The sequence below is a fragment of the Wolffia australiana genome, chromosome 2 (genome assembly GCF_029677425.1).
Source record: "Wolffia australiana isolate 7733 chromosome 2, ASM2967742v1".
In the NCBI taxonomy this organism is placed as follows: Eukaryota; Viridiplantae; Streptophyta; class Magnoliopsida; order Alismatales; family Araceae; genus Wolffia; species Wolffia australiana.
The window spans coordinates 25,521,770-25,540,741 of NC_135836.1; the positions used below are offsets into that span (position 1 = coordinate 25,521,770).

At 42.7% G+C, this 18,972-nt stretch overlaps 1 protein-coding gene and 1 long non-coding RNA gene across 2 annotated transcripts; one reads left to right on the forward strand and one right to left on the reverse strand.

Moving 5' to 3' along the window:
• Positions 1–4,182: 4,182 nt before the first annotated feature.
• Positions 4,183–6,741, forward strand: LOC144700246 (long-chain-alcohol oxidase FAO2-like). Its single transcript, XM_078571711.1, has 3 exons — positions 4,183–4,500; positions 4,571–4,840; positions 4,915–6,741. Exons 1-3 carry the CDS (start codon positions 4,258–4,260, stop codon positions 6,625–6,627), a joined length of 2,226 nt encoding a protein of 741 aa, XP_078427837.1. The 5' UTR covers positions 4,183–4,257; the 3' UTR covers positions 6,628–6,741.
• Positions 5,695–8,715, reverse strand: LOC144700247 (uncharacterized). The gene is made up of 2 exons (XR_013580694.1): positions 8,587–8,715; positions 5,695–7,042 (listed from the first exon to the last, which is right to left on the reverse strand). It is a non-coding gene; the product is annotated as an uncharacterized LOC144700247 (long non-coding RNA).
• Between the last annotated feature and the right edge of the window lie 10,257 nt (positions 8,716–18,972).

Consider the following 18,972-nt stretch of genomic DNA (forward strand, 5'->3'; position numbering starts at 1 on the left):
GGAAGAGATATACTTGAGAGAGAAGAGGGAGAGAGAGAGATAGTAATAGAGAGAGGGCGAGAGATACTAGAGAGAAAGAACGGAGAGAGATAGAGATTGAGAGAGAGAAATACCAGAGAGAAAAAAAGGGAAAGAGAGATAGAGATGGAGAGAGAGAGATACCAGAGAGAAAAAACGGAGAGAGAGATAGAGATAGAAAGAGGAAGACAGATACTTGAACGAGAAGAAGGAGAGAGAGAGATAGAGATAGAGAGAGGAAGAGAGATACTTGAGCGAGAAGAGGGAGAAAGAGATAGAGATAGAGAGAGGAAGAGATATACTTGAGAGAGAAGAGGGAGAGAGAGAGATAGTAATAGAGAGAGGGCGAGAGATACTAGAGAGAAAGAACGGAGAGAGATAGAGATTGAGCGAGATAGATACCAGAGAGAAAAAAGGGAGAGAGAGATAGAGATAGAGAGAGGAAGACAGACACTTGAACGAGGGAGAGAGAGATAGAGAAAGAGAGAGGAAGAGAGATACTTGAACGAGAAGGGGGAGAGAGAGATAGAGATAGAGAGAGGAAGAGATATACTTGAGGGAGAAGATAGAGATAGAGAGAGGGAGAGAGATACTAGAGAGAAAGAATGGAGAGAGAGATAGAGATTGAGAGAGATAGATACCAGAGAGAAAAAGGGAGAGAGAGAGCTATAGATAGAGAGAGGTAGACAGATACTTGAGCGAGAAGGAGAGAGAGAGAGATAGAGATTGAGAGAGGAAGAGAGATACTTGAACGAGAAGCGGGAGAGATAGATAGAGATAGAGAGAGGAAGACGGATACTTGAACAAGAAGGAGAGAGAGAGAGAGAGGAAGAGAAATACTTGAACGAGAAGCGGGAAAGAGAGATAGAGATAGAGAGAGGAAGAGATATACTTGAGAGAGAAGAGGGTGAAAGAGATTGAGATAGAGAGAGGGAGAGAGATACTAGAAAGAAAGAAGGGAGAGAGATAGAGATCGAGAGAGGGAGAGAGATACTAGAGAGAAAAAAGGGAGAGAGATAGAGATTGAGAGAGGGAGAGAGATACTACAGAGAAAAAAGGGAGAGAGAGAGATATTGATAGAGAGGAAGAGAGATCCTAGAGATAGAATAGGGAGAGAGCGGTAGAGATAGAGAGCAGAAGAGAGATACTAGGGATAGAAAAGGGAGTAGGGATCCGGGATTCGGACAGGTCATTCGAATGTCCGATCGGATCGGGCATTCGAACGATCGAATCCGAACACAGATCTGTCTAGTTCAGATCCGATCATCTGTGCGTCTGTTCAGATCGGATTGTTCGAACAAGATGGCTGTTCAGATCGAATGTTCAAAGATGATCCGATTCAAACACATTGTTCGAATCCAGCAGCAGCCAGCTAGCCACCGCTAGCGGTCACAGGCCAATGACCGCCAGCAAACGCCAGAGGCCACCAGCGACTGCCACCGGCCGCCAGAGAGAAAGTGGCTGGCGGTCGCTGGCAGCCACAAGCCATTTGTTCGAACTTGGTCAAACCAATTCGAAAAAATGGTCGAGCAAACATGAACAACCCAAATTGTTCTCTCGAAACATCGAATGACGCCAACGCCAACGCATCGACACCAGACGCGCCGCCACCATCAACCGAAGTCAACATCTCCGCTATGGACACACTGCCACAGTCAACCGACATCAACGCCTCCGCCACGGATATGCCGCAACCGTTTCCACGCACGCCTCCACACATGCACACTCCTTCATGCATCATGACACGTCGCCAACGGCAGATCAACAACTGCCCCTTGGCGTGACACGAAGCACGTCTCACGTCTTTAATTTCTCAGCTTTAATTTCTCGTCTTTAAATTGTATTTTCTCTTTCCTCCAAGGCCTATATGTATAGGTCATTGTTTCAAGAAACAGTTAGGCAGTCATTATTCAAGAATCGAGTTTTTGTTTAACTCTTCTTAGAGGACTGCCCAGCCTCCCTATCCCTTCTTCAACCCTCGCGCCGCCGCCGCTGTCGCCAGCCTTCCCCCTCTCTCCCCCTCCCGCGTCCTCTCTCTCTCTCTCTCTCTCTCTCTCTCTCTCTCTCTCTCTCTCTCCCAGGGCTACCGCCCAGGCCACCCAGGGAGGCTGCCCAAGACCGCCCAAGTGTTCTCCGTCTAGTACTCCACGAGAAGTCTCCACCGTCATCACATTTGTTTTGATTTGGATTTTCCTACAATTCTCTTCGAGAGTTTCTATCGAGACGTGAATTCGGGTATTATTTTGGTGCTCCGGCATCGTCGCGGTGGGTGAAGACAGTACTCCCACCCTCGACGAGGATCAGAGCTGCACCACAAGTATTTCATCGGTTTTAAACTGCGAATTCGGTCGTGTGGATTTCTGTGGTCTGTTTTATCCCTCCCTCACCCAATACCATTCATTGCCTCCCATCCGTCCTTATCATCTCTCCATCCCTCCACTCATCCATTTCCTAGTCATCCTACATTAGAAAGATTCGAAAGACCGCCGCTGGCTGCCGCTGGCGGTCGCTGGCCGGCCACCGCTGGATTCGAACATTCGACAACGTGTTCGAATCAGATCATATTCGAACATTTGATCCGAACAGCCATCTTGTTCGATCAATCCGATCCGAACAGACGCGCAGATCGTTGTTCGGATTAGATCGTTCGAATGCCTGATCCGATCGAACATCCGAATGATCTGTCCGAATCCCCAATACCTAAGCGGGAGAGAGAGATAAAGATAGAGAGAGGAAGAGAGATACTAGATAGAGAGATTAAAACAGAGAGAGGAAGAGAGATACTAGAGAGAAAAGAGAGAGACCGAGATAGAGAGAGCGAGAGAGATACTAGAGAGAGAAGGGAGAGATATAGAAATAGAGAGAAAGAGAGATATTAGAGAGAAAATGGAGAGATAGAGATAGAGAGAAAGAGAGATATTGGAGAGAGAAAAGAGAGTGATATACGTAGAGAGAGAGAAAGAGAGATAATAGAGAGAGAAAAGAGAGAGATATACATAGAGAGAGAAAGAGAGATACTAGAGAGAGAAAAGAGAGAGAATAAAGATAGAGAGAGAAAGAGAGATACTAGGGAGAGAAATAAAGATAGAGAGAGAAAGACATATACTATGGATAGAAATAAATATAGAGAGAGAAAGATAGGTACTAAGGAGAGAAAAGGGAGAGAGAGAGAGAGAGAGAGAGAAAGACACTAGAGAAAAAAAGGAGAGAGAGATCAAGAGAGATTGAGGGAGAGAAAAAAGGAAGAGAGAAAGATACTAGAGAGATTGGGAGAGAGAGAGATCGATAGAGATAGAGGGAGACAGGACAAGGGAGAGAGATATACTAGAGAGAAAAGGGGGAGAGAGATCGAGAGAGATAGAGAGAGGGAAAAAGGGAGAGAGAGATAGTAGCGAGAGAAAAGGGAGAGAGACATAGACATAGAGAGACGGAAAAAATACTATAGAGAGATAGGGGAGAGAGAGATGGAGATAGAGAGCGGGCGAGAAAGATACTAGTGAGAGAAAATGGAGAGTGATAGAGAGTGAAGGAGAGAAAGTTTTAGAGAGAGAAAAAGGAGAGAGAGGGATAGATATATATAGAGAGAGGAATAGAGAGATTCTAGAGAGAGCAAAAGGGGGAGAGAGATAAAGAGAGAGAGAGAGAGGGATAGAGAGCTGCAGGAAGAAGCGGGGAAAAACCATGGGCCGGTCCCCGTTTGCGAAGGATGCCGTTAACCGGGCCGACCTCCGGTCCTTCCCATCTTGGGGATTTCCCGGCTATGTTTCATGGCTGTATTACCGGTTCCTACCGGTTGGTACGCCAATCCCCACTGTCTACCATCCACCCCCCCCCCCATCCTCGACTCGGTCATCGCCAAAGCCCCGAGCATGGCAGTCATTGTTCAAGTATTAATCCTTGATGTCAACAAGTTGAGTGCGTGTAGCGCAAGAGTGACTGGAGATAACGTTGCCCATACATCGAAAACGATGTTTTATCAAGTCATTTCTTTTTTAGCGCCAAGACATGGACTGCCCGTTCTCGCGTCCCTGTCGACATTAACCTCAGAGGAACTTAGGCAAGGTCAAAGGTAAACTCCGATTAAAATCATTCACTAACCGATCAAAGGTCAATCAGATTAGTTACTCGGTTTGGAGAGGATAGGCATTAAATTGGAGGCACCGTTTCATATTTCCTATTCTCTGTTCTTACTCTTCTCACCGTTGTCCTCTCCCTCGCTCTCTCCACGTCTATCGGGCGATGGAGGAAGAGAAGAAGATAGAGTACCATCCAATTCTGCGAGGTGGCCGATGGCCGAGGGACGGCCATCCGCATGGCTTCTCCGATGCGGAGATGGAGACTCTTGCCGCGCTATGCGAAGCTCTGATACCGCCATTGAAGGTGGAAGAGCTTAATCTTGTCGAAAACAAGGAGGACACAATCAGCAAGAGCCTTCAAGCTTTCTGGGAAGCCTCCGGCGCTGAACCACCCCTTCCAGACGAGGTCAGTCAAAGATCCTTTATCTTCGTAAGAACATCTCTCTGAATTCCTCTCTCCGGCTCTCTATTTTCAGACAGCTCAGCGTATTCTGAAAGGGCCGTCGGACGCCACGTTCCTAATTAGAGCAGTTCTCTGGGCTCTTTCCACCCGCCTTGGGACTCTTGTCCTGTGCGGATCAGCTTGTACTTCTTCCAAATTCCCCTTCGTGCAGCGGCTCTCTGATCTTTCTCTCCGGAGGAGAGAGGCGCTGTTGCAGAAGTGGAGTCGGGAGAGCTGCTTCTGGCTGCTCAGAATAGTCTTCGTCATCATCAAGATCAACTGCTTCGCAACCTTTTTCACCAAGGTATCTGTTTCTAAGTATAGTCCAGACTTTTCCCTCCTTGCCCTGCTGACTTTCTCTCTCGATTTTGTTCTCAGTGTGACAATAACTCGGAGAGTCCCTTTTGGGAGGCTATAGAGTACAGCCTTCCTCCACGGATATCGTCACCGCAACGAGAGAGGCCTCTGGAGAAGGGGATTATCGAGTTAAGGAAAGAGACGGACGTGTCTCTGATCAAGTCCCTGACACTGAAGGGGCTCACGGTGAAGGTGGACGAAGAAGGGGTCATCGGCGTGGACTGCGACGTGGTAATTGTCGGTTCCGGCTGCGGCGGCAGCGTCGCCGCCGCTGTCCTCGCCGCCGCCGGCCACAAGGTCATCGTCCTTGAAAAAGGGGACTATCACGTCGCGGCGGACTTCACAGGAAACGAAGGCCCGTCCTATTCTGCCCTCTACGAAGAAGAAGGGAACTTGGGGACTCTCGACGGGAAGCTCATGCTATTGGCCGGCTCCGCCGTCGGCGGCGGCTCCATCGTCAATTGGGCGGCCTGCATCAAGACACCGGCTCATGTAATGGCGGAGTGGGCCGAGGAGCGTCGCCTTCCTCTCTTTGGATCGCCGGAGTATATCTCCGCCATGGAGGAAGTCTGGAAGAGAATCGGTGTGACGGAGAACTGCCTGGAAGAGAGCTCCCAGAACAAAATCCTTCGCCTTGGCTGCGATGGACTCGGGCTGAAGGTCGAGTCCGTGGCTAGAAACTCGCCGGAGGGCCACTTCTGCGGCTCCTGCGGCTTAGGGTGCCCCACTGGCGAGAAGCGTGCCACCGACAAAAACTGGCTCGTTGACGCCGTCAATCACAACGCTGTCATTCTATCTGGGTGCAAGGCCGAGAAGTTCCTACTCCAGAAGAATAATAACAAGAACAAGAACAAGAAGAAGAAGAAGTGCGTCGGGGTGGCCGCTAAAGCGGTCGCCGGGGAAGTCAGAAAGCAGCTACGGATACGCGCCAAGGTGAGCATCTCCTCTGGTGGGGCTCTCCGGACGCCGGTCTTGCTCTCTGCCAGCGGGCTGAAGAACCGGCATATCGGGAAGAACCTGCACCTTCACCCGGCTATAATGCCCTGGGGCTACTTTCCAGACGTACAAGGAAAGATGCAAGAAGGGGGAATCCTCACTGCAGTGCACAAAATGGAGGGAGGAAAGGTTATTATCGAGACACCGACGTTGGGGCCAGGAGCGTATTCTATTTTGATGCCTTGGACTTCTGGGAAGGACATGAAGGAGACTATGCGTAGATACAATCGCACAGCCCATTTCATTGTTCTGGCCAGGGATAAGAGCACCGGGGTTGTGGAAGGCGAGCGAAGGATCAGTTACACGCTGGAGAAGTCTGACGAGGAGGAGCTCCGGGGGGGGCTGCGGCGGGCGCTGCGGATATTTGCCGCCGCGGGCGCAGCTGAGGTGGGCACTCACCGGAGCGACGGGCAGAGAGTGAAGTGCAAGGGGATGACGGACGACGAGATGGAGGAGTTTCTCGATAGGGTTGAGCTGCCGGCTGGGCCCGGCTCGGGGAGCCCGTTGTGGGCGATTTATGGGTCTGCCCACCAGATGGGTAGCTGCAGAATGGGAGCTGAAGAGGACGACGGCGCCGTTGACGAGGCTGGGGAGAGTTGGGAAGCGGAGGGACTGTTCGTCATTGACGCTAGTCTCTTCCCCACCGCTCTCGGAGTTAACCCCATGATCACCATCCAGTCTTTGGCTTTGTGCCTCTCAAAACGCCTCGCCCACTCCATGGCGACCCCGACCCAGTAATCAGCTATCTCGGTGAACTCTGCGGACGAATCTGTAAGACCACCACATAACAGTATCGAATGAAACGGGTATAAGAAGGAAAACAGATGAATAAATCATGTTACTGTTTGTGTTCTTCATTGTTTCACTTGGGAATTATCTGTCGGTAGTAAATTGCTCCATCGCCAACTCCATGGCGGCCCTGTCCCAGTAATCACCTATCTCGGTGAACTCTACGGACGAATCTGTAAGAACGCCCCATGAGGGTCTCGAATGAAACGGGGTGAGAAGGAAAACAGATGAATAAATCATGTTACTGTTTGCGTTCTTCATTGTTTCACTTGGGAATTATCTGTCGGTAGGAAATTGCTCCATCGCAATGGACGGGAGGATCTGGATAGCCGCCATGGTCCAGAGATTGTTTTTCGTCCTTTCCCTGGGCGTCGTTATTGAATCAGATCGTTGTGGAGGAGATATTAACAGCCGTAGCTGTCATTGTTGAATCTGGTTGATGAGCGGTCTCTGTTGAGTGCAAATTCGATCTAGACAGTAAATTATATTATGCACTTTGTTACAGAAAGAGAGGCTTGATGGTGACCTACTTCTCGACCGGAGACCGAGTGCGTATATCTTTAAGATTTACTTTTTCGGCCTCTCGTTGGAAGAAGGATGCTTCATTCAACAAAAAAGATCAGTCTTGATCGCAACAACTTACTTCTCTATTAACACGCAATTAACACGCGTCTTTAATGGTAGCCCCAACTCAAATAAACAAGTTGAGTGGAGAAAGTGTTGGCTGATTAATTGTTGGGTTAATAGCACGGTACATCCCAAACCATGTCCAAAGTTTGCAAGTTAACTTTAGCTTTTTTTTTGGCACGGTATAACCCTTAATTGTTTATGTCTAGCTCTTCCATCATCGACTAAAAACTGGATCTGAATGTCTTTGTCCCTCCAAATAAAAGTCTATCAAGTTGAGAAATTGTGCACGTTGAAAAATTATTTATCTTTCTTATTTAGACAACTGTACTTGATGACGGCTGCCGAATTGACTTTCTCATATGCCGCTGTCACGACTGTCCTTCGCTGGCACATCTCATCAAGTAAGGCATTATTTTTGTCGGGAAAATATTCCCATCTATCCCGGGTTTTTAAAAAGTTCCGCCATCTATCCCAGGTTTATTTTATTCCGCGATCTATCCCAGGTTTTCTAAAAGTTCTGTGATCTATCCCAGGTTTTCCCGACGATGACGTGGCGTCCAAGTGGGCAACTAGGCAAGCGGACGCCCATGTGGGCAACTGGGCTGACCGTAATAGACGTGGCATCCAAGTCGGATGCCACGTCATCGTCGGGAAAAAACCCCACTCTCTCTCTCTCCCTCCGCGATCTCTCTCTCTCCCTCTTCCGTAATCACCTTCTCACTCTCTCTCCCGCGATCTCTCTCTAATTCTCTCCGGGTCTCCCTCTCTCTCTCTCCGCGATCACCTTCTCACTCTCTCTCTCGCGATCTCTCTCTTATTCTCTCCGGGTCTCCCTCTCTCTCTCTCTCCCCCCTCTCTCTCTCTCCGCGATCTCTCTCTCTCCCCTTCTCTCTCTCTCTCCGCGGTCTCTCTCTCTCCCTCCCTCCCTCTCTCCGCGATCAGTCTCTCTCTCTCTCTTCCGCAATCTCTCTTCCCCTCTTTCTCTCTCTTCCGCGATCTCTCTCTCTCCCCTTCTCTCTCTCTACGGTCTCTCTCTCTTCTCTCTCTCTCTCCGCGGTCTCTCTTTCCCTCTTTCTCTCTCTCTTTCCGCAAGACTTGGAGAGAGAATGAGAGAAAAACGAGGAGAGAGAAACTACGTGTCTGAAAATTTCCCCCAAGAACCTAGAGAAAGAGAGGCACCAAAAAACCCATATGCGGCAATTTTACAGCATCCGCCGCCATCTCTCTCTCATACCATAGATAGAGAGAGAAAGAGGGAAAATTGAGGAAGATAAATACCGGATTTGCAGAGACGCTTCTTTGGGATCGATCCTTTCGCCCTTGAATGGATCGCTCGTCGAAATCGCCGGAGAGATGAAAAGGGTTTTTTCCCCGACGATTCCTGATCGAAGACGATGACTTATTGGGTTTTTTCCGACGCTGACGTGGTGTCTGACTTTGGTGCCATGTCTATTACGGTCAGCCCAGCTGCCCACTTCGCCGTCCGCGTTTGACGCCACGTCAGCGTTTGAAAAAACCTGGGATCAATCGTGGAACTTTTAAAAAATTGGGGATAGATTGTGAGTCTTTTAAAAAACTGGGGATAGATCGCGTGAAAAAAAAAACCTGGGATAGATCGCGGACAATTTAAAAAACCTGGGATATATGGGACTATTTGCCCTATTTTTGTCTTTAGTACAAAAGAAGAAAATAAGAGAAAATAGAAAAGGGAGGAAATTATTCTCGATTTTTTTGCTGCCTTGTCTGTTTACTGAAATTAGGTTATTTCAATGACAAATAGAAAAATAAAATTCAGAAGATAGACAATGAGTTTAAATATTCAAATGCATGAAACCAGCACCAAATTTTGACACACTATAGATGGTTGTAAAAATCTTAACATGTATAAGGATGAATCAATTTGTAAGCCTAATAAACCTCCTAATGGATCTTATAACTATGACTTAGAGGGAAAATAAACTGGATAAGACTTGGGATTGGGACTTTATTTACTTTTGGTCATCCCTTTTCTAAATTGGATGCATTGAGTCAATATATTAAACAAATCATTAAGATATGCATTTGTGAAACTTAAGATGCATAAATAACTAGTGTTATCAAAGTGGTTTGACCCTTGTCTGAAGTAAATATCATGCCTAATTTATGAGGCAAAGTAGCACCAACTGTGTCAGCGTTAGCTTTTCGCACAATGGTAGGTGCTTGAATCTTAACCACCCTAAGTCAGGTGAAGAAAAAGGTGGAAGACTTATTTCCATTGGTTCATGGGGTTGGTTTTTCGAATCCTAAATCTAAATTTTATTCACTGTATCCATTCTGCATATACTACTCGTGGAAACTAAGATCAAAAGAAGAAAAGGACATTAGCATACATAAAGGATGACATATTTTTTTATGATTCAACTGGATGTTTAGCCCATGCCCTTTTAAAGTTCACTAGCCTGACAAGTAATTGATCTTCATTCTGTCACAATAAGGAAAAATCTAGAAAACTCGGAATTTAGGACTCATTTTCATTTTATACGCTTACTACCTGAAATGAATCCATTTTTAAAAAGTCGACCCATAGATTAAACGAGAGAACTTATGTGGTTAAAGTTTCTCCATAAAAGTGGTAAATTTTCAATATGAACTTATGGGGATCGATTGTATTCTAGTATCTTACATTCTATATGATTATCATACATCCTGACATACTCATGCATGGTGAATACCATAGTAAAAGGCAATATTTGGTCATAAAACAGATCATAGGTCACCGTATTTAATTTTGGTTCACTGCCAGACCCTCTTGGATCATTCTTATTAGATATGATATATTTAAAATATATTTTAAATCATTCCAGATATTTAATTATACAATCTACGTTCCAGAAAATGTTTATTTTCTGATTCTAGTTCATATCCATTTTTATCTGTCTTGACTGATGATTTTTTTTTCAAATCTCATTCAAAGCCCATATTTTTAAAAAATACAAATACAAATTATCCCCCAATTCTAACTTTATTGATACAAATGACTTTCTTCTCTAATAGTAGTTTTCCATCAAATTAAAAGTTTTTTCTCCAATTACTGATTAGTTTGGCCGAAGTGTATCCATCAAATTGTCTGGACTTTCAGTAAGGAATGAAAAACATAAACTAAGTAAAAGCAGGTTGATTCTTATGTTCCAACTTCCTAAAAAATTAAGAGATGATTAACTTGGATGCGTAACAATCATATACTTTCTCATTACTTTTTAATTTATATTAAACATAATTATTTCAGAAATATCATTCCCCAAAGTTATTTAATTAAGTAAATTGCGCATTTTGTGAACCTAAATCATTTGGAATTTCAGTATTTAATGAAAAAATAAACAAAATAAAAACATATTCATTCATAGCTTTGAACTTCTGAAAAATGTACAAGGTAATTTATTTGGATGTGTAAACATCATTAATGTTCCCATTTAATTTATAAATTATATTCAGCATATTCATTGTGAGAAATAAAATTCTATAAACTTATTTCATTAAATAAATTGGGCACTCGGTAAATCTAATTATTAATCATGTGAATAAATTATGGTTTTTGTAAACACTTAATTTGACACTTACCTTAAAAAAACTGTCTCAAATATATTAATAGTAACATTATAAATATTGAATGTCAGTTTTTTTGGGATTTGAGATGTTCACTTGTTGATCATACTCAATAGCCCAATTTATACTCATAAATGTATCATTTTATCGAAGTTGAAAGCCAAGGACAATTCAAAAAATATTCTTAGATTGATCATGAGTTTTTCAACTATATTTATATAGTTTGTTATATAATAAACTCAATATTTTATCATAATAAGTAAACTCTCATAACAACCTTCTCAACAGCATTGTCTCATTAGCAATGGCAAAGTATAGTTTAAGCTTCTTTGTATATTGGTGATGAAAGGATTTTAGTAGTAAAAATATACATATTTTAGAATTATTTAATGAATAATTTTATTGATTTTATCTTTATTTTATTAAAAAATTTCCCTCCATACATTGATTCTTGAAAATCTTCAACATTACCATTTTTCCTCGTTAAAATTGTATCTAGTTCTTGAAGGCCATTTTTTATCCCATTCAGAAAATATTTTCAAATTAGTATGGCATTAAACTTTATGTGGATACAATAAAGAGAAAAATAAATAGTTTTTTAGTGGCCATCTGACCATCGGCACCCAAGCAAGCCACCAGCCAGCGAGCGCATAATGCTCAAGCTGGCCATAAGCCGGCGAGCATTGCCGCTCATGGTGCCCAACAGTTGGCACACAAAGTGCACAAATAGGCCCCATAGAGGCCCAACACAGGCCCACAAAGGCCCATAGAGAAGTCTGTGCACACATGCAAGAGGGATCAAGTAATTTCAGAAGTAAGAGGAAAAGGGCATTTATATTGTACATTGTCTTTTTAATTTCTTCGATATGGGATAAATAACTGTTTATAACTTTCAAATACATGTCGGGCGGGGTTCATAGGTGATAAAGTGATCGCTGCCCAACGGCCAGCGATCATATGAAATAAAAGGAGAAATTAAAATTAGGCTTCAAGCTGACTGACCCCGAAGCCCATCTAATTTCATGACACTTCAAGTAGACAGACATTGTTTCAACCGTCTGATTTTATTAAGGAATATAAGATGGTAAGATCTGTTTGTCATATCTAATTATTTTCCTTTTTCATTTTCAGGCCTTCTGATTGGCTATCGCGAATGACGAGGACGAAGGGACCACCAAACGGATGAATCATCAAGGCCAACAATGACGAGGCATGCTGACGAGGAAGATAGGGGTACACCGGTCAAGATGAGCCCATGGCTGCTATTTACTCACAGCTGTCAACTCATCATTACGAAGATCAAACAATCGAACGGCCAGATGGCGGTGGCCTGCGGGAGGGGGACTATAAGATGATCCAACAGCTCGAAAAAGCCGTTGGAGCGAGAGAGAATGAACGAAGGTTTGAGAGAGAAGCTCTCTCGATAGACAGCTCCAATTGCACCACGTGTCCTTATAGGGAAAAGACAAAAAAATGGAATTATAGTATAATATTGAACTTAATAATATTTATGTCATAAGGGAAACACTCATGTAACATGGTGGCACGTCAGTGTGCACCATGTCAATGAATTTTTAATCAAACCAATTAAAGACAGACACATAGTGCCACATGTCTCATGACACATTAGAAAAACCACAATTTTTTACCATAATTTTTAATATGTAATTTATGATTATCAAAAATTACACGAGAAAACACTAAGAGTAATCTGATCACGAAACATGAACACATGCACCTTTCTGCACTAGTGTAGCATGCTATGGGAAGGTGGAGCGTTAGTGTGGTGTTTGATGGCATGGGCAGAGGATGTGTGCGTCAAAGCGCTTGACATGGATCCAACTGTGCAGTTAGTTTTCCAGGTCAAGAGGGAATTTTTCCACTTTTGAGGGTCAGGGCAACGCTTCAAAACACGCTAAGAGAACATATGCTTAGCATAGGAGGTGCATAATGGTGGCAAACAAGTTGATACGGCACAAGGATGGAGCAGGTTGGAAGTGTGGCATGTCATGGTGCTGTGGTGGTGATGCACCATGGGAGGGAATCATGGCGCTGGGGCAGTAGTGCATCATGGGAAGTTAAGTGTAGCACCAGGTGGTCGCATGTTATGGGAGGGCGACAAATCATGCATATTCCCCTGAAACAGGAGAGTGGAATGGCAGAGGGGATTAGTGCTGAGTTAGAAGGAAGTGTGGCATTGGGGTGACAATGAAGCATAGGAAGTTGGTCTGGTGAGAGGTACTGGTGTGCAAAGGGAAGGCAGCACATCACAGGATGTTAATATAACAAAAGGAGATAGAACGACGCCAAAGGATAGCATGTGAGAGTTATCAGATGGTGGTGCGTAAAAAAGGGATGGAAGTGTGACACAGGAGTATCTGCCTCTCAACGATGGATGCAAGAAGTGGCTCGTGCTCAGCATGAATTAACTTTAAAAAATCACCCAATGATTCTTTCTACGAATTACTTATTTATAGGACTTGGAAATTGGAGAAAATAACTGCAAATTTTACAAAATTTAGAAATCAAATCCAAAAATAATGAAAATTTGGAATTTGGATCTGGCATTGATGATAATGACATGCATGGCCTTGGTTATCTCCTCCAAAGGTGCTGCCTTCACTTCCAATGGGGGATCTTGATCAGGCAAGGAATTTCATTGAATTTCACCACCAAGTCATCTAGAGTGAATTTTAGGTCAATTAGACTACCATGCAATGAACTTCAGGTCAAAATAAGAAGGAATAATGTGAAAGAGATACATTACTCACTGGTCATTGACTCAATGTCGCTAAGTTATATACTCAAGCATCGACTAATCATATATTTGAGTTAATTATCACCTGGAATGCTTTCTGGATATGAAACAAAAAAGTAAGGATAAAAATGTGTGAATAACAATTATAAGATATGTATGCATTGATGAAGGCAAATAAATTGCATTACTCATTTACTTTGGTTGTGAATCTAACTTGCCTGAATCAGATATAATTTGTAATTATGTAAAATCACTCACGTATGTGTATAGTAGGAGTGAGGTTGTCTCCATAGGGGCTGGCCTTTAGAAATGAATCTAGTGACTTTTTAGGATCCGAGATAACAAGATATTGAGATGAGTGATTAGAGTAATTTAGTATATAATAAGATAATATAAGACATGAGTAGATCTAATAAAGAAAGTGAAAGGGTGGAAAATAAGTGATTAGTAAGTGGGGGAAAGTAATTAAAAGAAGAAAGGATCCAGGATAATATGTAACAATGCGCAGTAGAGGATTGTATTAAACAGCATAGGAAATAGGGAGAGATAATATAAGATATTATATGTATTACTTTTAGGATTAATATGGTTTATAAATATAAACATAGCTAGAATGTAGGGTGTTGAGATGAATTGATGATATTATAATTGAGGCTGGTATAAGGATGGGTGCTAGAAGCGTAATATTGAAAATTTTAATTAAGATGTAATATAGGTAAGGTAATTAGAGATATTAGTAATTAGACTATGATTATTAGGTTATACATAGGGTATAAGAGATAGATGTCGTAACTAGAGCATTGGAATTTTGTTTTTTATGAAATGTAATATACGGCAAAAAAATATAAAAAAGGAGATGAGAATTATAATAGATAAGAGAGACAAATTTTGATTATGTGTATGTTAATGCATCACACGATCAAATCCTGAGCTAGGAACAATGCTTGGATTGAATGCGTTTAGGCCTCAATTCTTGGAAAAGGACATTGACCAGCCTTCGATTGTGCAGTAGAAGTCTAGAGTAATAGCATTAGAATGCAAGGAGGTTAAGGAGAAGGGGTGGGGACGCAGCCCCATACATGAATAGGCCCATTCCATTATCTATCAAAAGATATTACATCGTAGTTGTAATTTTTACGTGGGGGGAGACCATGGATGATACCAAAGTAGCGAGAAGAGGTGTCGTGCACCTGGGTAGTGTCGCTCCTGCACCTTGAGACCCGCAGCCCCCTGCGCACGCTGATAGATCCAAAATATGTAATGTAATTATACATATTTTAATGGCATTTTGGGATCATTTCACATGCATTTTCTCCAATTTTACAATAATTTTACAGTCCCTGCATTAAATAGAGCAAACGACGAAATAATGCATTTTAAGGTCAATTTTATGCATGTTTTAGAACTTCAAAAATTTGTTAGTCAAACATTTAGGACCGTTTAATTTTCTAAGGCTCTATTTAGTATGTATGCTATTGCAGGGAAGAAGAGGAAGTTGGAGAAATTAAGAGAAGAAACAAATAGAGAAAATGTCATGAAAAAGAAAGATATATAATGATAAAGTAAAAAAAGATGGCCTATTTGGGCCGGCTAAGGAGCAGACCTCACGATAGGCTTCAAAGTCAGCAGCCTGACCGACTAGTGTGGCGCACTCGAGCCGGCCCAGCCGCCCGTGAAATCTATGCATAAGGAGTCTAGAGCAGGCCCTAATCGTGCCCAGTGCAGGCTCAAGGAGATCGCATTTCATTTCGATTCTTCAAATTAAATCCTAAAACATTATATACCACTTCGTTTTTTAAACGTTTTCAATATGGGATGTAAATCCCATGCTATTTCATTCGCATCGGGCCGGGCCACAGAGCTGGATCACGATCGCGGCCCAACGGGCTGCCATCTTAAGAAAATAATAAGGAAAAAAAAGAATAAACTGGGCTCCGAGCCACGCCAGCCAGAAGCCCGTGCCTTTTTGGGCTTATTTAAAGAGGCGGATATGATCTCCGCAGTCTGATCTTCTTTAAGAAGATCAGACAGTGGAGATCTATCTCGCCGAATTTAAATACTTTATTTCTTTTTTTTTAGGTGACACGGCTGTGGGACCCTTCGGCAGACGAATCAGAAGAAGCGCTGCTGACGGGGCGGCTGATCGGGCTCGCTGACGTGGCGGCAGACTCTGTTGAATAATCTCCAATGGCCAGGGGCATTTTGGTCCACCCTCGCCCCTGGCCGTCGACGTCGCCGGCCGGAGGCCGTTTTTGGCTGGCAAGAGGGACCATTAGGGATCCAACGGTGGGGGAAGACCCCTAGGACTGTTCCCCTTCATCGGACGGCCTCTGAGGTCCCTCCCAAGCCATTAAAAGGGGCCGAATGCCCCGAATTCCATTATCTTTCGATCGATCTTCCGATCAATCTTTCGACCGATCTTCCGATCAATCTTTCATCCTTAAGCCATTATGGCGGCTGAGATCCCATCGGGCGGCACCGAGAGCAGAAAGAGGGGCGTGACAACCCTCCAACCTCTCTTGGAGCTCCGGAAGGCGCCGAAGAGAAGCTGAGTCACCTGGATTCGCGCTAGCATGGAAGAGACGAGCAAAGATACCGCATACCAAAGTTAGGGGGCGGCGATCGGCGCCGCCACCTTTTCTCATCGAATCAGGGCGATTCAGGTGCTATCACGATTTTCTTTGGTTGATTTTTATGTTCCTTGATACTCTGAATGCATGATTTTGTTCACAATCTGAGACCGATCGAGTTTCGTAGAATTTTATCACCACGACTTTTCTTAAGCATTTCATCAAACACTTCACCGGTACGATGAATACATTGTGATTTACCTAAGTTCGATCCATATATATCTTATAAAAATATAATATATATATATATATATAATATCCTTCTTACCCGACTTCTTATGGGCATTCTGTCGAACATCTCACGGGCGTTCGACAGAAACACCCTTCTAATCGATATTCCCTTATAAAATATATAAAAAATTTCACTATTAAGTAAATACTACATATATATCTCTTCTTCGACCTCCTAACGGTCATTTGATCGAACACCTCTCGGGTGTTCGACTAAATCAACCCATTTTGAATCGATTACAAAAACCATAAAAATATTTATAAAACTATAAAAACTATTACAAGATATATACTAATTATAGAACAAATATCATACTTATATAAATAATATTATACTACTATAAACGAACCTACACTAATGTACATTCTTATTTACTAGTACTAATATGTCTATCCTACTCTAATCTACCTTCTTAGTATATATAAATACTACTCTAACCCTTCCATTCTCTCTAAATATATATTTCTAAATACTTAATCGTATTATAATTAGATAATTGCTAAGTCTTCCTCTATTTGACATCTTCTACTTCTTATAATTTGCTCTTATTAAACTACTCAGCCTTATTAAATTCTTATCTACCTTTTCACTATCTATTTTATTATCCTTCCTACATATAATATCTAACCTCTTCAATTCTTTATTATTCCTAGTATCTATGGTACATATATATATATAATCTTAGATATTTTCTTCCATACTAATCTTACTAAACTAATATCTCCTCTACTTATTAATTACTTATCTCTTCTCATTCTTATTAGCTTTAGTATTATCATTATATCTTAATAAATAACAACTCATTTATTGAATATAAACCTAAAGGCCAGTCCCTGTGGAGACGACCTTACTCATACTATACACTTGAGTAAGTATCTATACTTTATTAAATTTATTTGATTGTAGGCAAATTAATTACAACGACAAATTAAAATTAATACGCAATTTGCCTTCATCACACGCCTACCAGCACCACTGTTACAAGTGTGTCCCCAGACTGGGCGCCATGCATCCGTGGACCTTGGCACTGGACACACCTGCCACCCCAACCCCAGCCTTGACGCTTTCAGTGCCACTAGTACCCGTGCTGACACCATCGCGCGGGGTCCACGTAGACATTGCCATGCTCCGCGCCCCAAGCTGGGCGCTGCGCGTCCAGCACTACTTGCTGGAGCGCCCCGCATCCCACAAATATCTTGGTGCTCTATGTGCGCTAATGCCTTAGTCTCATGGCGAGAAGTCTCCCGCCCCGCCCCCCGCACAGGCGATGCTCGCGACATGCCTGCATTGTCCCCACAGCGCGTACGCGCTGCCTGAGTACAACGCTTGCAGCTCTACTGCCCAGCCTCTGTGTCCCATGATAAGTCTAACCTTAGGGGGTTTTATGTCGTTGTTTTAATTCAGAATTAACCAACACTATTTATGAAAATTTCTACTTAAACACTGTATAATTAATATAGGCATGTATAGGGGTGATCCATACAGAGGCAGAAATTTAATTTCTGAATTTTATGAATCTTGAAATGAAGGAAATGAGTTTAAAGATGAAAAGATATAAATTCTAGGATTTTATGGATTTTTAGTTAGCTTATATAATTTTATATGGTTTAAATTGAAGTAGAAACCCAAGGAAAAACACCAAAAATATTTTACACTAGTTTTCCTAATTTAATTAACAACAGAAATAAAAAATAAATATCTTTAGTATTTTATGAAATTTAATTTACTCCAAATATTAAAAATATTAAAAATTAGAGTTAGAGAGTTTTTCAAAAAAATTAGATGTTAAATCTAGAAATTGATTATACGAATTTTAGGGATTTTTCCTATTTTTTGGAAATTTTAAATGTAGAAAATAATATTTCCTAATTTCCCTAATTTTTATGATTTTTAAATGGAGAAAATGACAAAAAATACCTGCTCCGGCGATCACCGGCTGTGGAGGTGGAGAGGTTGTGGAGCGCGGTGACAGCGAAAACGGGGGTGTCGCTATCTCGTTTGGGCCTTTGGGTCGGTGGTGCAAATCGGGTCTGCTAAACAGGCTAACAGGTTAGCCCAATTGGGCTGGCCCAACTGAGAATATCTTTTTTAGTTTTCTTTTAAAGGTCAACTTCAACCCAATTGGACCGGTTCGACCTGGTTGGACCGGTTCTACCCAGTCGACCCCCTCCTGGACTTAGCCAATTTTCGGCTAAGTCCTAAGAGAGAGAGCCGCTGTGCCTGGAGGATGCAGCTGCAGCGTACGCACATGACCAGATGGCAAATGCACTCGCTAGCACATGCGCGCTAACGTGCAACACACGCCACCACACAACAGCAGCGGAAATGGGAGGAGACTTGGATTGTGAAGGTTGGAAATTGATTTTTTTAGGAAATTTCTTCGGGATTGAAATAGGAAATGATGGGGAATCTAGATAGAGATAGGGATAGATTTTAGAGAGAGAAACTGTTTTAGAGAGAAA

Coding starts and splice junctions, on each gene's coding strand:
- LOC144700246 (XM_078571711.1), top strand. CDS start 4,258: ATGGAGGAAGAGAAGAAGATAGAGTACCATCCAATTCTGCGAGGTGGC. Junction 4,501..4,570: donor AACCACCCCTTCCAGACGAG/GTCAGTCAAAGA, acceptor CTCTATTTTCAG/ACAGCTCAGCGTATTCTGAA. Junction 4,841..4,914: donor TCGCAACCTTTTTCACCAAG/GTATCTGTTTCT, acceptor TTTTGTTCTCAG/TGTGACAATAACTCGGAGAG.